Consider the following 20,944-nt stretch of genomic DNA (forward strand, 5'->3'; position numbering starts at 1 on the left):
TGAGATGGTTGGATGGTCACTAACTCAATGGACATGAACTTGGGCAAACTCTGGGAGGGTCAGGGAGGCCTGGCATGCTGTAGTCCATGGGGTCACAAAGAGTCAGACACGACTTAGTGATTGAAGAACAACAACAAAGAGAGCCCCAGGCTTTAGTCCTTATTCACCTCGCAGCCTGTTACAGTCCCTACACCTCATTCTTAGGTCCTAAAAGTCTCCAGTCTCCTCAAACTCTTAGACACATTCCAGTAATGATATTTTTTAAATAAACTTGCCATATTTCCTCTTCTCCATTTTCTTTGTGGAAATATTTTAAAGTAAATTACAGAAATTAAATTAAAGTAAATTACAAAAACATCATGCCATTTCATCCCTAAATATTTTTATGGCTTTTTATAAAAGCTATCTTTTTATTAAATACTTTTTTATTCTTTTTTTTTGTTTTTTCATCTCTGACCATGCCTCATGACATGTGGGATCTTAGTTCCCCAACCAGGGATTGAACCTTCGTCCTCTGCATTGGAAGAGCAGAGTCATAATCACTGGACTGCTAGGGAATCCCTTTATTAAATTCTTCTATTTTAAATACAAAAATTCTAAATAATTCCTTCATATCATCTAATATTCTTGCCATTTTCAAATATCTGCAATGGCCCCCCAAATATTTCTAGGTTTGTTCCCATCAGGCAGCAGGAGGTACCACTGAGTTTTTAGTTTCTTTTTTTCTTTTTTGGTTTAGCTGTGGGTTTTTTTCCCCTATTGTCTTCATTTATGTCTCCTTTTAATATATAGATAATGTGAATGTGAACACTAAAGTCAGGGAAGGGCCAGCTGGTGCTTATGGATATTTGCTCAAGGCCCACCTTCTCACCCTCCACTTCTAACTGAGACCTGAACACCTTCTCCCTTTATTGGGTGGACTTCATCCCTCTCTCCCTTTTGCTGAAGGCATTTTCCCCAGGGCCCCGCTGTAGATACGGGGTCCCCATTCCCGTTCCCTGCCTTGGTTGCTAAGCCCAGAGGACCGAATCCTGGCGCTTCTGGCACCCACCATGAGGGACCACTTTGGCTGTGAGATCAGGGCCAAAGGGAGGATGAACTCAGTTCTGATGATATCATGTGAGCTAGGATCCCACTGAGCCTGAATTTCTCTTGTGCTTCAGCTGAACGTCTTTTTTGTGCTTCACCTGAATTTTTCAGTTCAGTGAGTCAATAGATTTCCTTTGTTGCTGAACCTACTTGATTTGGGTTTTCAGTCTCTGAAAACAAGTCTTGAGTGAAATAGGTTCTTTTCTTCTTAAGGAACAAAGCAAGTCATAGAAACTCTTCACAGTTGGCTGGAGGTTTAGACCCACACCCCAGTGCAGGCTTTTGGTAAACTACATAAGCAATGCCAGTGATTCTTGACTGCAGTGTCGGTCAGCATAACCGGGGAACTTATTGGAAATACAGATTCTAGCCCCTCCACTCCCAGACCTGCTGAATCAGAAACTCTGTAGCAGAGCCCAGGAATCTATGTTCTAACAAGGCTAACCTAACCCTGGGACTTCACTCAAATCTCACCCTAGGACCCTGTCAGAGTTCTATCTTAGAAAGGTTGTTCTGCAGCTTGATTGGAATCAAGCTATCAAGTGTGGAAGGAGACTAAGAAGGCTAGGGAAGAGACCATGGACTTGAGAGGTAATGGAGAGAGTTAAGAGATATTTAGGAGATAAGATCAAAGGGATGGTGGGTGAAGAAGATGGAGATATTAAAATGTTTACTGTTTTGTTTTTTCACATCCTTCATTGCATGGCTGGTGGTACCATTTAGAGTTTGGGGTCACAAAAAGAATACTGGGTTTTATGGAGGAAAATCATGAATTTAGTTTTGTCTGTGTTTGCTTGAGTTCCCCCAGATTCTGGGATTGGCTCTGAATGGGCTACCTGGAAGCAATTCTTGTGGCCAGCAAGATGGATAGAGTATGCTGACTGACCACCCCACCCAAAATTCACGGACTGAGCATTGGGGAGGAAGAATAGAGTTAACGGCTCTTATTTTCACAAGACCTCTAAGGAAAGGGTATCTGGTTCAGGATTCCTGCTGCCCTCAGCCAGTGCTAATGAAGCACCAACTTGATCACACCTCAACATCTCAAATATCCATACAGCTACTGATTCAACTTATTAATAGATTTAATACTCTTAGTCTTGAATTCTACATGAATATTGATATTGCCATCAAGACTTGCTTTTTGTTTGCATTTGATTAGTATGTATCTACTCACCCCTATATTTTTAACTTCACTGTGTCTTATATTTTAGATGTGCTCTGGATTTTTCGTTCTTTGATTTAATCTGAGAGTTGGCCCTCAAATATCAGAGTTTAATCCATTTATACTTGTTGCAATCTTTGACATCTTATTTTATGGTTTGCTTCTTATGTGTCCCTGCTATTTTTTTTTCAATTTCCAATCTCTTGCTATGCTGAGTAACTTTGCTTCATTTCTTAATTCCTTTTTCTTTTACTATTTTATTTTTTATTGGAATAGAATTGCTTTACAATGTTATGTTAGTTTCTAGTGTACAAAAAATTGAATCAGCTCTATGAGTCCCTTGGACAGCAAGGAGATCAAACCAGTCAATCCTAAAGGAAATCAACCCTGAATATTCATTGGAAGGACTGATGCTGCAGTTGAAGCTCCAATACTTTGGCCAACTGATGTGAACAGCTGACTCGTTGGGTAAAAAACCCTGATGCTGGGAAAGATTGAAGGCAAGAGAAAAAGGAGCCAACAGAGGATGAAATGGTTGGATGTATCACTGAACCAATAGACATGAATGATCAAACTCTGAGCGACAGTGAAGGACAGGAAAGCCTGGCATGCTACAGTCCATGGACTCACAGTCAGATGGGACTGAGTGTCCGAACAAGAACAATATGTATACAAATATCTGCTCCTCCTTTTTTTGGCCACACCACAGGGCATGTGGGATCTTAGTTCCCTGACCAAGGATGGAAACTTCGCACCTCGCAATGGAAGCTGAGTCATAACCACTAGACCGCCAAGGAAGTCCCTACTGTGCTTCATTTTTACATCCACAATTTGAAACCTTAAATCCTCTTTTAATTTTACTAACAATTTAACAAACTGTTACTAACAATGCCCACAGAGCCCCTGAGGCCCAGGTAGCTGCTCAAAACCACTCTCAGGTGTGGTTCCTTCCCCCTATGACAGAGGGTGGGACCCGCAGGTTGATCCATGCAATCAGGTCACGCAGAGGCCCCAGGCCAGGCCCCCTCAGTCACAGACAGCCCTGCCTCGGCCCACAGAACCTGACCTCTGAGCTTTCTGACCTCAACTGTGTCTTCACACCCATTTCACTTTGTGCTTCCCCTGCGTGCGCCGCACCGCCCCCTCCACGAACAGCCCTAGCAAACCTCCTGTGGTCCCTGGAGTCAGATCCAGGGCCCAGTGAGGAGATGAGGCTCAGTATGGTGGCCTCAGAGCCCACTAGCTGCATGTGGAGGTCCCTCCAGCTCAGTTCTGAAGTCCTCTGAACCCTTGGCTCAGCTGATAGACCATGGCCACCACAAAGGAAACAGTTTCCAGCACTTTCTCACCTTCTAGACCTTCTTTCATCACCATATCCATGAACCCTCAAGTCAACAACCTCAGGCCATCACCCATCCATCAATCCTAGCCCCGCTGGAGCAACCTGTGATAACCCAGATTACTCCTAGCTCTTCCTCATTGAAAGCACCATTCTAAACCTAAAGGAAAGGTATCACAGTGCTTCATCCTGAAAATATTTACCAGGTTTGAACTGTTCATTTAATTCATACTAAGACTGAAATAACTGGTAACAGCCTAATCTATGAATTCTCCCCATAGTGTTTTCATTTTCAAAGAGAAGCTTGTTGACTATAAAGGATTTTAAATCACTGATGATATAAACTTCTTAGGGGAGCCCTATGGTTCTCCTCAAATGAGAAATTAGTAGAAAGATAACTAATCTAAGAAACAGGAGACCTGGTTCTAGATCTTGCTCTCCCATTTGGTACCTGAAGCAACTGAAGCAAGCCGCCTAACCTTCTCATCTCTAGTCTTTGCTCTTAAATGTGTATCATTGTTGCTGTTCAGTAGCTCAGTCATGCCCAACTCTATGCGACTCCAAGGACTGCAGCACACCAGGCTTCCCTGTCCTTCACTGTCTCCCCAAGTTTGCTCAGACTCATGTCCATTGAGTCAGTGATGCCATCCAACCACCTCATCCTCTGTCACCCCTTTCTCCTCTTGTCCTCAACCTCTCCCAGCATCAGGTCCCAGCATCATATGGGTGGGCAGTCTTGTAGGCAAGGATACTGCACCCTGAAGGATGACATGGAGCTCACCAGGTGGAGAGGGGGTGACAGAGCGAGTTCATCTAACACCCTCCTTGGATCCTTTCATTCTTGGCAAAGGCTAGTGGTCCCATGTGGTGGCATTTTTGACCCGGGGCCTAGTGATGGCTCTGTTTGCCCACCGTCTGCCTCTAAGCGAGGTGTACATCAGCAGACTTTCCCGTGTCCCCCATGGAGGGGCCAGTGTGTGAGCGCCCACATGGAGCTGGCGGGGCCTCTCTCTCTCGGCTACCACCCCCCAGCAGCCTGTTATGCTGTCAGGGGTGGGGTGGGGAGCTCTGGAGCAGGGGCCAATGGGGCATTTACCATGCATCTGGAAGATTCTGGGTACTGACACCCTAAAACTCACCCCAGGGGTCTTCCTTGATGGAGCTGAGGCCACTGAATTGAACTCCTGAAAATAACCCCCTGCCTCTTCCTGACTTGTTCCCTAGGCCAATTCCAGTGTTCCAAGGGGTCAACAAGAAAGTGGTAATTGCACAGGACTTGGAGGTGTGTTCCTTGATGTTGTTCAGTTGCTAAGTCCTGTCCAATTCTCCCAGAGTTTGCTTAAATTTATGTTCATTGAGTCCGTGCTGCTATCTACCGTTCTTTTCATCCTCTGCCAATCCCTTCTCCTTTTGCCTTCAATCTTTCCCAGCACCAGGTCTTTTCCAATGTGTCAACTCTTTGTATCAGGTGGCCAAAATATAGAGGTTTCAGGATCAGTCCTTCCAATGAATATTCAGGGTTGATTTCCTTTAGGATTGACTGGTTTGATCTCCTTGCGGTTCAAGGGACTTCCAAGAGTCTTCTCCAGCACCACAATTTGAAAGCATCAATTCTTTGGTGCTTAGCCTTCTTTGTGATTCAACTTTCACATCTGTTGAGTTCCTACTTCCCCACTAAGACGCTGTGTCGGAGCACACTATCTGGTCCCAGTTTACTCAACTGGAGATAATCAAACCAGGTCCTCCAGCTGTTTGCTTCTGAAGTTCCAACAAAATAAGAGACATGTTGTGTTTTAGTTGGGGATCGTGTGTTTGTGGAGAGCAAAAATGCAATCAACTTGTTCAGTCGAGGCCTGTGGCCAAGGGACTGCTAATGGCAGGAAGTACAGCCCAGTCCAGCGTTCACCACCCACCTCTCTCAGCCACGCTGAACCACCTCTCTGAGATGGGAGGTCCTTCTGTGCTTCTCTCCAGCAGCTTCTCTCAGGACAGCAGCTGTCCCTGGGAGGGCATGGCATCTGCTCCCCCTGTGTGAGGTTCGGGGTTGCCAGGTGCCGTCCTGGGCCCCTCTGCATGGCCTCGGTTGGATGTCAGCGGGCTCAAGTCGCCAGCTCAGGCCTGAGAGGGGGCATCTGAGTTGCCAGCCTGTCCATTCAGCAGGGGTGGGGGAGGTGGCCCCCCAGGTGGCAAGAGGGTAGTTGGGAAGGGCTGGGTGTCTCTCATCCAGGGGTGATGATGCTTTGAAATTCCAAAAGCAGGACATGGAAGTAAGAGGGACCAGAGCCCAGTGAGTGCAACTCCACGTCTTTCATTGTGTGAAAAAGGATGAAGTCCAGGGACTTGCACTGTAATGTTCGTCCCCGATACGCCTGTAACTTACAGAAGAACTCTTAGAGGTCCTTGGGCCCCAGGTTTCCAACAGGAAAGATGGGAGGGGTGGAGGGGCTTGCCAAGGTCCCCTGGGCACAGGCCCCGCCATTCTCGCAGTGGCCACTGGGGGGCAGCAGCTTCCCTTCAAACTCAGCCGGTCCGCTCAGACCTCTCTAATCCGTCCTTCACAAAAACCTCTGCTTTAGTTAGTCCTGCACAAAATGGCACCGGCACAGAAGGCCTTTGGGGAGATTCTCGCACTCTTGAGAGGAATGTCTACTGAGAGCACCGTGGGACAACTAAGGGGCTGTTTCTAAGGGATATCTTGTTTTTCAAAACTTCTCTTGAGAACCACAAACTCATGGAAACCAGCTCTGGAATTCTGAAATCGCAGAGCCTGCAAAGGGGGTCCTCCCAACGGCTCCTGGGGGGACCCAGGCTTGCCCCTGAAGGGGGCGGTTGGCCAGGTGGCTTTCTTCTCACTGACAGCAGGAGGCTGTTTTTGTGGCTTTTTAAAGAGCCACACTTTCTGCTGTCACTAGGATGCAATGTGCCCTCTGTCCTCCGCATCTCCCTCCCAGGACAAAACTTTTAGATCACAAAGTTGACAGCAATTTAGTTTTAAAAGGCTTCCCAGGTGGTGTAGTGGTAAAGAGTCTGCCTGCCAATGCAGATAGTTTTTAAAATGTTCACAATGACAATCTGGAGAAATAACATTAGCCCCAAATTAATATCACCTGAAACCATTTTACTTTCTTCCCTTGAGTGTTTTTGGCTTTTGTTGTTGTTGTTGGGTTGGGTTTTTTTTTTTAGTTTCAAGAACACTGGAGTGGGTTGCCACGCCCTTCTTCAGGGGATCTTCCCAACCCAGGGATTGAACCCGGGTCTCCTGTGTAGCAGGTGAATTCTTCCCTGGTCTGAGACACCAGGGAAGTCAGTTTTTAAGCTAAACTCAGCCAAATTCCTACTCTGCATTGTTGGAATAGTGAAAAGTTGGAAGCATAAATTAACAATAATAATACAAACAAACAATAGTACTTACAGTTTTCATAAAGTTATAAAAATATCAGTTGTTGATTGGAAACTTTCATTTTTAACCTTTCAATAATGTCGGTGGGAACTTTTGAAAAAAGCTGGAAATCCCTCCCACCTTCATTTCTACCCCATCTCCTGAGTCCCTCCGGATAGAGCAAAGGAATAGAAAGGAGAAGTTTTTAAATAACAAATTTCCAAAGTTATTTTATTTCATCTAAATGCTATCAGGATTTCAGGCTAGTTTCTAATTAAGACAAATTAATGCATATGATTCGAGAGGAGGGTAGTTAAATTTCTATTCCAGTCAATTCCCATTGGTATCATCTCGCTCAAACCCTTCTCATGCTTTTAAGCCATCTCACTTCCATTCACAGATGATGGTTTCTCCGTTTTAATCGTAAATTAAGCAGCTGCCTTGGTAGACGTGGTATAATCTGGACACCCAGGGCTTCTTGGACAGAAGGCGGGGCTCACTCTTCAATGCCAATACCCTTGTCTTTTTCTCTTTGTTATCTGCTGTTCAATAAATCTTCTCAGGTACTCAAGGTTTTTGTCAATGTTGTTTAGATAAAAGTGGAATTTGGAGTCTAAAGTGTATTCTATAAAAAGAAGAGTTAACAGGAAAAAGTCAGAACTTTGAAGAGATTCATGAAAACAGGGGACCCAGGACTGCCAGACACCATTCCCTACATGCATACTTAGGAAAAATATTTTTGATTCCTTCATACGCCCGCCATGTTCCCATCCCATTGGCTTCAGGCATCCTTGCTATGTCTGAATTTAGGCTTGTAAGCTGCCAGAATCCAAGGGGTGACATGTCAAAGATGGTTCAACTCTTGACCCTTGGTTTCTCATGTGAAGCTCAGTAGCCTTTACCTTAAAATACACAGGTGTTTTCTAATAAATAAGTTGCAAGAGGGCCGATTTTGCTATTCTCCTGTGTTTATAACTGATCTTTGTTTCTTGGGTCATTCATCTTTGATGAGTTGATCATATTAACCCATCTGGTATGGATTCTATAGAACTATGAAATATCATGTGGATTGTGCAATTGGGTTGCTACATAGAAGTCTGGGTCTGAGTAAAGTTGGAGTGAGATGATGCCCAGTTCTCTGTTCTCTTCTCAGTAAAGGAAGGGCATTGTTCAAATCCCTTGACTGGGGTTGGGAGGAAGCCCTCTTCCTATCTCCTGGGAGTTAGTATGTTGTTGCTATTGTTATCACTGTCATTAGTTGCTAAGTCATGTCTGACTCTTTATGACTCCATGGTTAAATAGGGACCATAGCAAAATTAGAACAAGGAGACAGATCAATGGGTCTAAACTCCCTTTGTTGAGTCTGCTAGTGATTGGACCTGTTTAGGAGGGTGTCATCCTTTAGAAAAAGAAATTGTGACTGCTAACATCCAATACTTTGGCCACCTGATGAAAAGAGTTGACTCACTGGAAAAGACCCTGATGCTGGGAAGGGTTGAGGGCAGAAAGAGAAGGTGGAGACAGACATGAGATGGTTGGATGGCATCACTAACTCAATGGACACAAGTCTAAGCAAGCTCTGGGAGGTGGTGAAGGACAGGGAAGCCTGGCATGCTGCAATCCATGGGGTCGCAAAGAGTTGGACATGACTTAGTGACTGAACAACAGCAATATCGTATAAAGTATAATATGGGGAAATTAAAATTATAGTTGGTGTCATTTTTCCTGTTAGTATTGTATGAAAGGAGCAGACTGATACAAGGAAAACAATAAATGAACCAGGAGAGATGGGGAGAAAACTACAAATGGAGGTTTATTGTGCTGGGGAGTATGTATGGAAGTTTTTAACTTTTGCAAGGTACATGTAGAGATAGGGTAATGTTGACTGGAGACCAGGTCTATTTATTAGAGAATAAAAAGTCATCCATGGAATTTTTCCAAGCAAGAATACTGGAGTAGATTGTCATTTCCTACTCCAATAAAGTCCTCAGGAATGGTTAATAGGAATATACTGTAAAGACAATGAATTCAGGGAATGTGTGTAGTTCACCACCACTTTGCAGAGAATTGGACAAAATAAAGATGCGAAATTGCAGAATATTTACATCCCTGTGACCACAGAAATGAGGTAAGTCAAACCAACACAGTTGAAGCCCCACCTCCTGGACTGGAAGGTCCAGGGGAAACTGGACCACTTATACCTTCTTCCAGTGTCCTGGCGTCTGCGGCTTCACCTGTGTGCATGCAGACATGTTCATCTCTTTGTGACCCTGTGGACTGTAGCCCACCAGGCTCCTCTGTCCATGGGATTTCCCAGACAAAGATGCTGGAGTGGGTTGCCATTTACTCCTCCAGGGGGGTCTTCCTGACCCAGGGATCTAACCTGCATCTTGTGCTTCTCCTGCATTGGTAGGCAGTTTCTTTACCACTGACCCACCTTGGAGGTTCAAAGGCCATTTGGTGGCTAATCCACCCCCAGTTTGATCCGCAAGAAAAGGTAATAGGCAGTATGTGGTCTAGTTAACCCCACCTTGAGGGCATTTATGGGAGGAGTTGAGGATGGGTTTGTAATGCAGACCAAGATAGAAGTGTGGGGGAAATACCTGAGTTGGATATGATGAGGTTAACATGAGCCGACACTCTATGGGAGCATCTTGTGTTACTGACAGCTTGCTCCTCCCACTGTCTCTGGCCAATACTAGGTAATATTATGGAGCTGGTTCATTCTCATCACCCCCTCTGTCCTACTCAGTAGTACCACTACCTGGACTGGGAAAATGAGTCATCCTCTTTGCCCAAGCCCCATTCTGATTGGTCCACATGAGCCCCCTGCCATTCAGATGACTCTCCTTCCCTTACTGTGGCCAGAAGAGATGGGCTTACCCAGAGAAGGAGGGAAACAGGAAATTATCATTGCATAGGGCAAAGAACAAACCAGAGCTGATCCCACTCACCCTGATGAGGGTGAGACACGAAGTTGGCCTCCACCACTCTGTGGTTCAGGGGCTGAGTCATGCGGTAATCATTCTGGATGGTCTTGTTCTGGTGATTCAGCAAGGAATTCTCTAGCTTCTCAACCTGCCAGCAACATGAAAGGAATTAATGAGAGGAGAGGCACTGGGCGACTTTTTTAAAAAATTTAGTTAACAGCTGAACCAGCGCTTGGATTTATATAACTCTGATAAGGAAGATCTCAAGTCCAGAAGGGGTTCTGGACACTATGTGCCTTTGCATTCATCCACCCAATCATTCTTCTTGACAATATCTTTCAATCTTTTTCTATGGGTATTTAGCCAATAGCAGAGAAGAGAGAAAGAAGTAAACAGAGACATCCAAGTAGCAAGCTCAATTTCTGTTTTTCTGAACATTCCTGTGTTTTTGTCTACCTTGTTTTTTAGAGTAAATTCTATTTATTTAATTATCTTTGGCTGTGCTGGGTCTTCACTGCTGCACTCAGGCTTTCTCTAGTTGTGGCCAGTGGGGGCCACATTTTGTCGTGGTGTGAGGGCTTCTCAGCACAGTGGCTTCTCTTGTGGAGTCGAGTCCCTAGGTTCACAGGCTCAGTAGTTGTGGCGCACAGGCTGAGTTGCTCTGAGGCATGTGGGATCCTCCGAATCCAGGGATTGAACCTGTGTCCCCTGCACTGGCTGGCTGATTCTTAACCACTGGACCGCCAGGGAAGTCCCTAGTCTACATTCTTTTTTTTTTTTTAATTTTTTTATTTTTCCTTGTCTACATTCTTGAGAGACATTTTTGCTGCCATATGACTCGAGGTAAGCTACTCATTTCTCTCAGGGCTTTGAAAAAGTGGTTGCACTGCTTTTTTACTTTCGTTGTTGCTGCGTTGAATTAACTCTCAGTCTGATCGTATTTCTTTCATGAAAATATATCTTTTCTCTTTGGCTGATATTTAAATCTCCTCTTTGCTTTATAGCTTGTGGCTTCACTGTGATGTGTTTAGTGTGGGCTTCTTTTTGTTTTCATTGACTCATTGGGCTTCCTTAATATATAACATGGTGACTTTCAACCCTCTGGAAAATTGTCAGTCAACATTTCTCAAATTATTCCTCTTCTCTATGCCACCTCTCTTCTCCCACTATAATTTCAGCTTGACATTTTTCAGGTCTTCCTAGTATTTTCTCTATATCTCTCTACTTTTTCATATTTCTACCTCTTTTTCTCTTTGTGCTGCATTTTGCATAATTGTCTCAGCTCTGTCTTTCAGCTTACTAATTCTTTCTTGAACTTGTCCTACAAGTCCTATTAAACTCATTTGTTGGATTATTAATTTCAGTTACTATCTTTTCATTTCTAGAAATTAACAATTTACTTTTTTTCAAATTTACTTGGTCATTTTTACACTTCATTCTTTCCTTCTATTTCAAACTCTTCTACATATTAAACTTATCAAATATGTTTAATTATACATATTATGCATTCTTTATATTTATTAAACATACTTTATATTAATTGGCTGATAATTAAACAGTATCTGAAATCTTTGTAGGTCTGATTCTGCTGACACTCAGTCATAGTGCCTTTTTCTTGGTATTTTGTGATTTTTTTTTGTTTGAGTTCATCTCAGATAATTTTATTTGTAGAAACTCTTCTAGATCTGAATTTAAGGTGCATTATTCATAGATAACTAACGTTGACTTTTCTTAGGTATCTTAGGGCACTTTCAACCTGGTTGGCATTGTTTTTATATGTGGGTGTAAGAATGAGGGGTCTTTGCACTTTTTCTTGAAATAGGGAAATGGAAATTTTAAAAAGAAAAATATTCACTTCTGAGGAACCCAGAAGGTTTGCTTTGCAAACTCAGTAACATTTTTTCTTTTATTTAACTCAACAAATACTTATTATGCACCCGTGCTAGGCTCAAGGACAAAAGACGATTAATACAGCTCTTCCCCTCAAAGGGCTACAGACATTTTTAGATGGTAAATGACTAAATCTGAAGCTGTCCTTCTTGCATAAAGTCACTTATGAGGTTAGAATGTAGCCCCATAAGGACATGGAGTTTGCACATGTAATACCTGGTGAGAGCGGCACTCAATAAATATTTGCCTTCACTATGCAAATTTTCTCCTATGACTCGGATCAGTTTCCAGCTTTTTTTGTTTTTGTTGCATTGCCTATAGATTTCTTGGATTCTCTGATGCCTGTTGGCCCATTTCTGCCATAGCACAGCACTAGTAAGATCACGCATGGTGATACAGGTGAGGCATTACAGCCCTGGACATAGAAGACACTATAGGAGCCCAGCTATTGGCATTAGGTAAGATTTAGGGGAAAGCTCTTGTTGATCAGGCCATGGAAGGGAGAGACTTGGCTATTAAAGCAATCTCGTACATTACCTGTGTCCTAGAGAGCTTGACAGTATCTGCTACCACAAACCAGTGGACGTTCTCTGTGCAGGGAGGAGTGGTGAGTGATCCCAAGTAGCTGTAGTAGTAGCGGAGGTCCCCAGGTAGCATGTCCTGGATGTCAAGGCCCCTCAGAACTGTGCTTTGTCCTAATAGAGGGGATGAGAAGGAATGCCAGGGACCACTGCTGCCCCTTGGGAGGACAGCTCTGGCTCAGATCTCACCATCTGTAAATCTCCTGATTTAAGCAGAAGAACTTAGAATCTGATCATTGAGAAACATCGCCCAGTGTGCTGCTTCCTGGAAAGGGTTAAGAGCAAAGACTGGGGAGAAACCTTCTCAAATACCTCCTCTGGCTGGGTGGCCCTGGCTGAATACTCACCTGTCTATAGAAAGGGGACACTCATGGGAGTTCCCTGGTGGTCCAGTGGCTAAGACTCCATGCTCTTATTGCAGGGGGTCCGGGTTCGATCCCTGGTCAGGGAACTAGATCCCACATGCTGCAACTCAAAATGATGCACAAGGCAGGAATTCTGCTTCTTTCCCTGAGTACTTCTGCATTTTTTTTTTTAAATGGCAAAGAGGATATCATTGTGATATATACATAAACAGGCTTGTTTAATCAAGGCTGTGAAGTCTAGTAGTGCATAGCCCAATGAGCAGGCCAAAAATTTCTAAGTTTTTTTTTTTTTTTTTCTTTTTCTGGTTGCACTGCATGGCATGCAGGATCTTACTTCCCCGAACAGGGATTGAACCCATGCTCCCTGCAGTGGAAATTGGGAGTCTTAACCACTGGACTGCCACGTTAAGAAGATGAGTGAGTGTCTGGCTACTTTCTCCATGAAGTGGGAGGTCAGGCATCCCCTTCAGGGGAGAAGCTGGGGCCAGGGAGGGGGTTCTTCAGGAGAGAGGAGAAAAGGTGATGCAATCATTGTGGAGAGGGGAAAAGAGAATGCCCACAGGAGTATTTTAGGATTTCTGAGCAGTGTTAGTACTTGTTAATATTTTAGCTAGGAATGAAAGTAACACCAATTAGAAATATCTGTGTTTCTCTCAGGCACATTCTCTATAGGCTGTTTGGCTACAGGTTCTGAGAAGGTAGAAGTTGGCCTAGGGCTTTATCTGGTGAGTTTGCGGAGGGATGGAGAGCATTTGCATGGGTGTGTCAGAATGATGGTCCATGGCATCCAAGCCAGGTAAAGAGAATTGAGAGGCAAGAAGCGTGACTAGTAGTGAAAACATGGAGGCCCCTGAATTGGAAGTCAGGAGATTCCTGGAGAGAGTGAGGACTGAGGTCAGGGAACTGGAGTCCGGAATATGGGGCAAAGTGAGATGCCCAGAACCAAGGCTGCAGCAGACGTGGTTACAGCTTAAGGTCAAGAGTTGACCATGCTGCTGCTGCTGCTAAGTTGTTTCAGTCGTGGGAGCGGGCAAATGCTCTGACAAGAACCCTGTCTTCTGGAGGCAGAGAGAAGGGAAACCAGCGCCGTGACTGCACTCACAGACACCATGACAAGAGGCTTCATTCTTGAGACTCTTCTCAACTAGAAACCAAGGAGCTCATCTCTGTCTAAGGACCAGGATCATCACTACCAGCTGGGGCCAGAGGTGAGGGTGACTTAATTGAAAATATCCCTCATTCATGGAACTCTGGCCATCCAGACGTTCCAGTCGTGGAAATCGACAGGTAGTTTATGAACGGGTCTCTCGGAGGTGTGCACAGCCTGAGCCAACCACGGGAACTGCTGGAGCCAGTGACCTTGCACAGGGAGCGAAGTGTCCCCTGGAAGGCTTCTCTGCCACCCTCCCCACCCATGACTTCCCCGGCCCCCCGGCCCCATCACACTCAGGCTCAGGCCTCCGCCCCAGTGCACCTTCTGGTGGTTTCTCTTACCTGCATACCTGATGTCCTCCAGATGAGAAATGAAGTTGCTGTAGTAAGCATTTTCAGCGTAATCCTTTACCTGCAGGAGAAACGGAGCCGTTAACCTGAGGGAGGTGGGGCCTCCCTCTGGTGCTTGCTCTCTCCCTTAATTCAACTGCTCGTGTCCTGGCTGACTGGGCAGAACTATGAGGGCAAGGAGGCATCTGGGGAGGCAGTCTGGCTGTTCTTTGCACCAACTGCCTTGGCTCATCAGTTTCTTCCAGAAAGACAAGATCTGAAGCATTTTGGCAGCTTCCTGGGAAAAGACCTTCTTGGCAGTATCTGGTGATATCCTCATGGAATGGCCAGAGTCACTGTTAAAATATCCCCAGTGACCTTATTTTGGGCAATGTCAGCCACAGTCAGATTCACTGTGGGTTTTTTGGTTTTGCTTTTAGCCACTGCCACACAGCATGCAGAATCTTAGTTCCTTGACCAGGGATCAAGCCCATACCACCTGTAGGGGAAGCGTAGGGTCTTAATTGCTGGACCACCAGGGAGGCCCCCAGATTCATTACGATGAGAGGGCTTGGTCTCAAGTGCTCCCTTCTTCATCCTCAGGACTTTTGACTGGATGGACTAGAGCCAGATGTCCAAGGCAAAACTGCTCCAATGCTGACCTCTGACATCCTCTATTTTTTGAATGAGTGTTTACTTGTTAGAAGTCAGAAAAGTTGCTTTTGGTGAAAAAGATCTATGGACAATGGTTCTTTTCAATCACTGATGCTGATCCATTCTTCCACTGGGTGAAAATTCAGACTTTCTTGGATTTCTTCTTTTTCTAACCATAAATTTATTTTTTAATTGAAGGATAATTGCTTTACAGAATTGTGTTGGTTTCTGCCAAACATCAACATGAGTCATCCACAGGTATACATATGTCCCCTCCCTCTTGACCCTCCTTCCCACCTTCCTCCCCATCCCACCCCTCTAGATTGTTACAGAGCCTAGGTTTGAGTTCCCTGAGTCATAGAGCAAATTCCCATTGGCTATCTATTTTACTTACAGTAATGTAAGTTTCCATGTTACTCTCTCCCATACATCCCCCCCTCTCCTTCCTCCCAACCCCCTTCCTTGGATTTCTGACTGTTGTTTATCTGTTTTCTAAATGTGTCATCTCTTTCTCTGTTTTTCTAGCTACCTTACGTAAGCAAATACTTACAGTGTACCATTTAACAATTTTAAGTTATTAATGGTTGCTCTAGTGACTTCAATGTGCAACTTACATCAGTTTGTGCTAGAGAGCATCCCAGGTGGTGCAGTGGTAAACAATCTGCCTGCCAATGCAGGAGATGCAAGAAACTTGGGTTCGATCCCCAGGTCAGGAAGATCCGCTGGAGGAGGGCATGGCAACCCATTCTAGTATTCTTGCCTAGAAAATTCCAGGGACAGAGGAGCCTGGCAGGCTACAGTCCATGGGGTCACAAAGAGTTGGACACAACTGAGCATTTTCTCCTAAATACAGATCACATTTTCCTATTTGCATGCTGAACTTTTTCCTCGATTACTAGACGTTTTACATAATATATGGTAGCAAATCTAAATTCTGATTTTTAAAAACTGTCCTGTGGGGGTTTTGTTGTTGTTCCCGTAACTATTCAGTGACTTGCCTGGGCTTTATCTGCAGAATATGTGTCCATAGTAGTGTGTATCAGCTGATGAGTCTGCTCAGGTCTTAAGTCTTATTTTTATTTTTTTAGCCTAGGACCATCTCTGGTCAGCACAATTTTACAGTCACTCAGCGATTTTAGCAGAGGTTGTGCTCAGACCCCAGGAGCCCAAGCTGATGGATCTGTGTGTGGGTTGAGGAGCACATTCCAAGGTCGGCCAGTTACCAAGTCAGACTCAGCTTTCACTTTCCATCAGGCCTGGGGAAGCGGACACATGCGCTCTGTGGGTCTCTCACTTTCAGCATCTCCCAGTTAGACTTCTGATTGGTCTGCCCCTTGCCGCTCACCTCAGTTAGGACGTGATAGACTCCCAGAGCTGCGAGTTTTCCTTTTCTGTCTTTTCTGTTGTTTGCTGCTTTTATCAGCAATGCCCCTTGGGCACGGGCTTTCAGTTTCTACTTCAGATCTAATGAATCCCTGTACCAGACAGTGAAGCTGCTGGCTTTCCTCTTCACCTGCCCTGATGAAACTACCTTGCTGACCAAGTTGTTGTTGTTCAGTTGCTTAGTTGTGTCCGACTCTTTGCGACCCCAGGGATTGCAGCACACCGGGCTCCCCTGTCCTTCACCATCTCCCGGAGTCTGCTTATACTCATGTCCAGTGAGTCAGTGATGCCATCCAACCATCCTTTCCTCTGTTGTCCCCTTCTCCTCCTGTCTTCAATCTGGCCCAACATCAGGGTCTTTTACAGTGAATCAGTTCTTCCCATCAAGTGGCCAAAGTGTTGGAGCTTCAGCTTCAGCATCAGTCCTTCCAATGAATATTTAGGTTTGATTTCCTTTAGGATTACTTGCTGACCAAGTTAGCAGACGGAAAGAGTGCCAGGCAAGAAGCCCACAAACTCCCATTGTTCTTACTCAAAATTCTCACCATTTGTCATAAATAAGTGCTTTACCTTGTTATTTGTCTTTGGTCCATTTCCAGAGCACTGATATGCTTGTTTTTGATGTGTGTGTGATCAGTCGTGTCCAGCTCTTTGTGACTGCATGGACTGTAGCCTGCCAGGCTTATCTGGAATTTTCCAGGAATGAAATTTTCTAGGCAAGTATACTAGAGATGGTTGTCATTTCCTTCTCCAGGCAATCTTCCTGACCCAGGGATTGAACCCGTGTCTCTTGTGTCTCCTGCATTGGCAGATGGTTTCTTTACCAACTGAACCACCAGGGAAGCTAATATAATACTTGTTTTGGGAGGGGGTCGTATTCACTGACCATTTCTTGCTGCCTAGACATAAGCCCCACCCTCCAGGCTTTCTGAGGAATGCAGAGATGTGGCCTCTGTCTACTGGGCCGCAGGCTTCCTTATGTCCTCAGAACAGTTTCTGTCAAGTCAGCCCCTCTGGGATCAGCTCTTCTAACTCAGCTTGTCCAGATCATCCATGAGGTTGGTGACCCAGAGTCACCACAGTAACTGCAAGCAAGGACTGGGGAAAGAGTAGGTCTTTCAGGGACTTTCCCGATGGTCTGGTGGTTAAGACTCCACACTCCCAATGCAGCAGGCCCAGGTTCGGTCCCTGATGAGGGAACTATATCCCACATGTCTCACAGATGCTGCATGCTGCAACAAGGGACAAAGGTTCTTTGTGCCATGACTAAGACCAGATAAGTAAGCAAATGTTTTTCTTTAAAAGAGTACATCAAGTCAGTGTTTTCAAGAACCGTGAGCTCGGGAACACATGAGGAGAGACAAGTAGGAAAACGCTTTGTCTACACTTAACACCTTGTTTTGACACCAGTTTATAACTTCGAGTGTGTAGGTTCAGCCTACCTCAACCAGGGCCGCCAGCACAGCCAAACCATCCGGCTCTGTCTGGGCTTCCTCATAGCTGTCGTATTTAGAATTGTAGTGGACGACGTGAATCTGTGGGAGCAAGAAAGGGAGTGAAAGTCGCTCAGTTGTTTCTGACTCTTTGCGACCCCATGGACTACACAGTCCATGGAATTCTCAGAATACTGGAGTGGGTAGCCTTTCCCTTCTCCAGGGGATCTTCCCAACCCAGGGGTCAAACCGAGGTCACCTGCATGGTAGGTGGATTCTTTACCGACTGAGCCACCAAGGAAGCCCAAAAATACTGGAGTGGGTAGCCTATCCCTTCACCAGTGGATCTACCCAACCCAGGAATCAAACCAGGGTCTCCTGCATTGCAGGAGATTTTTTACAGGCTGAGCTATCAGGACAAGTCAAGGGCAATTCCTATAACCTTCAAATGCTTCAGGTTTTCTGGAAAGAGGAAAATGAAAAAAAAGACGCTTCATCTGACACCTCTGCTTGACCAACAAACACTGTTGACCACCATCTCCTTCCATCTGGGCTACAAGATCTAAGACCAGAAAGTTCTGAGAAGGACATGAGGAGAGGGCTGAGAAATGTTCATGGGGAGAAGCTCTGATTAATGCAGGCTTGTATTGCTTGTATTAGCTGATTTTGCTTTATATTTGCAAAGTAATGAGCATTTCTTTATTTATTGAAACAGCTTAATTTGTATAGCCTGTACTCAATACAAAAAAATGATGTATACCACTTGCTTGCTTAGTAAGAATAAGTGCTAGATTTCTAATTTTAAAAAAAGAGATACACAATAAGCAACAAAGGTTTACTGTATAGCACAGGGAACTACAGTCAATATCTTATAATAACCTATAATGGGAAATAATATGAAAAACAATATATGTATATATGTATAACTGAATACTCTTGCTCAACACCTGAAACATTGTAAATCAGCTACACTTCAATAATATATATACATCAATAAAAAAGAGTAATGTATAAAATATGTGAATCAAGTTTAAATTAAAATTTTGACCCTAAAAAAAAAAATTCTCCAAGAATGCAAAGAACACAAGTAGGGTTATGTGTGCTGTGTGCTAAGTTGCTTCAGTCATGTCTGACTTTTTTTTCTTATGTCTGACTCTTTGTGACACCACAGACTGTAGCCCACCAGGCTCCTCTGTCCATGGCATTCTCCAGGCAAGGATACTGGAGTGGGTTGCCATGCCCTCCTCCAGGAGATCTTCTTGACCCAGTGATCAAACCTGCATCTCTCATGGGGTGATGGCAATTCACCTTCCCCCAGGCAGACAAGCTGGCAGAGTCCAGGAGATCATATGAGGCCAGGGTTCTTCTGAGGTCTCCCTAGAGTGGGCATGTGCCCCCTTACCTCAGAAGTCCCCTGTAAACCCGTGGTCATCCGAAGCAGTAATAATCTTCACTAGCCATATCTTTTTAGGTAGTGTCTCATCAGTTCTCTCTTTAGAAGTAGAATCCAATAGGCTTTCTTTATGAAGCCTCCCAGGTGGCGCTAGTGGTAAAGAATTCACTTGCCAAGGCAGGAGCCTTAAGAGACACGAGTCAATCCCTGAGCCGGGAAGACCCCCTGGAGGAGGGCTCGGTGACCCACTCCAGTATTCTTGCCTGGAGAATCCTATGGATAGAGGAACTTGGCGTGCTACGGTCCACGGGGTTGCAAAGAGTCAGACACAACTAAAGCGACGTGGCACGCACCCATCCTAAGCAAGAGAGGAAACCAGCAGATCTACCAGACAGAAACCCAGCTGAAACCTAAGAGGGCTTGCCACCCTCTGTGGGCTGTACACTCCTGCTTCGTGAAAGCGGGGACCCAGCCTGAACCCCCAGCACAGAGCAGTGATGAGTGGTGAGTGAACGAAAAATAAATTTAACCTCAGGGTGACCTGACTCACCACTGCACAAAGCGTTTTTGGCTGTTTTAGTGAGAAAATAGGGCTTCCCTGGTAGTCCACTTGTTAAGAATCTGCCTTGCAATGCAGAGGACACCAGTTCAATCCCTGGTCCAGGAAGATCCCACGTGCCAAGGGGCAACTCAGCCGGTGCAGCACAGCAACTGAAGCCTGCACACCCTGGAGCCCGTGCTCCACAACAAGAGAAGCCACCGCAGTGAGAATCCCATGCAGCATGACTGGAGAGTAGCCCCCGCTCACTGCAACTAGAGAAAGCCTAGAAGCATCAAGAGCCGCCAAAAAATGATAGTGATAGTACATTAAAAATAAATTACACAGGCCTTCCCTGGTGGTTCAGTAGTAAGGAATCTGCCTCCAATGCAGAAAACCTGGGTTTGATCCCTGATCTGGAAAGATCTCACATGCTGAGGAGCAAACTAAGCCTTTATGCCACAACTACTGAGCCTATTCACTATAGCCCAGGAACTGCAGCTACTGAGCCCACACACCACACTAAGGAAGTCTGAGTGCCCTACAGTCGGGCTCCACAGAGAAGCCACCGCAATGAGAAGCCCAAGCACTGCAACTAGAGACAAGCCCTGGCAGCAGTGAAGACCCAGGACAGCCAAAAATAAAATAAATATTTCTTAAAACAGGGCTTCCCAGGCGGCTCAGTGGTAAAGAATCCACCTGCCAACATAGGAGACCTGGGTTCAATCCCTGGGTTGGGAAGATCTCCTGGAGGAGGAGATGGCAACCCACTCCAGTACTCTTGCCTGGGAAATCGCATGGACAGAGACCGGCGGGCTGCAGTCCATGGGGTGGCAGACTAGAGAAAAGCCCTCGCGGCGGCAAAGACACAGGACGGCCAAAAAATAAATAAATATTTTTTAAAAAATAAAGTAACACAAACATGACTACGGGGTTTGAAAGAAAGAGGAACCTGAAGGTACCTCAATTACGTATCGCATCCCATCTATGGTGTGCTCAGAGCCGCTGATCTCCGAGGAGGCTCCGCCCCAGTGGAAGTGCATCTGCTTGGCTACGTACTGTGTGCCGTCGGAGGTCGTCATGCGCATGGTGGACGGCAGGCTGATCTGCACTGGAAGAGAAGACGAGGGGCGGGGAGGGTGCGGATGGGCGGGGATGGGCAGGCCCACAGGTGAGTCAGCATCCCTGCTCACCTGCCCACTCCTGGGGCAAGCTGGTGCTATACACAGGCCTAGACTGCCATGGGCAGGGTGACCCCCGGGGAGGAGGCAACTGGCACACAGGGCCGGTTGGGGACCAGGCCCTGAGCTGGGCTGGGCAGGC

The 20,944-nt window shown here is 45.4% G+C and overlaps 1 protein-coding gene across 3 annotated transcripts in view; it reads right to left on the minus strand.

The window, feature by feature from the left end:
* Window positions 1-7,231: 7,231 nt before the first annotated feature.
* Window positions 7,232-20,944, minus strand: part of CA6 (carbonic anhydrase 6) — a 165,008-nt gene continuing 151,295 nt past the window's right edge. For all 3 annotated transcript variants that reach the window (XM_065935826.1, XM_065935824.1, XM_065935825.1), the window contains 6 exons: window positions 20,584-20,732; window positions 17,700-17,792; window positions 14,233-14,302; window positions 12,330-12,487; window positions 9,927-10,050; window positions 7,232-7,597 (listed from right to left, as the gene is read on the minus strand). In XM_065935826.1, the coding sequence (XP_065791898.1) occupies window positions 7,476-7,597; window positions 9,927-10,050; window positions 12,330-12,487; window positions 14,233-14,302; window positions 17,700-17,792; window positions 20,584-20,732 (716 nt within the window). In that variant the 3' untranslated portion in view covers window positions 7,232-7,475. The remainder of the gene's footprint in view (window positions 7,598-9,926; window positions 10,051-12,329; window positions 12,488-14,232; window positions 14,303-17,699; window positions 17,793-20,583; window positions 20,733-20,944) is intronic.

This window comes from Muntiacus reevesi, chromosome 5 (genome assembly GCF_963930625.1).
Source record: "Muntiacus reevesi chromosome 5, mMunRee1.1, whole genome shotgun sequence".
In the NCBI taxonomy this organism is placed as follows: Eukaryota; Metazoa; Chordata; class Mammalia; order Artiodactyla; family Cervidae; genus Muntiacus; species Muntiacus reevesi.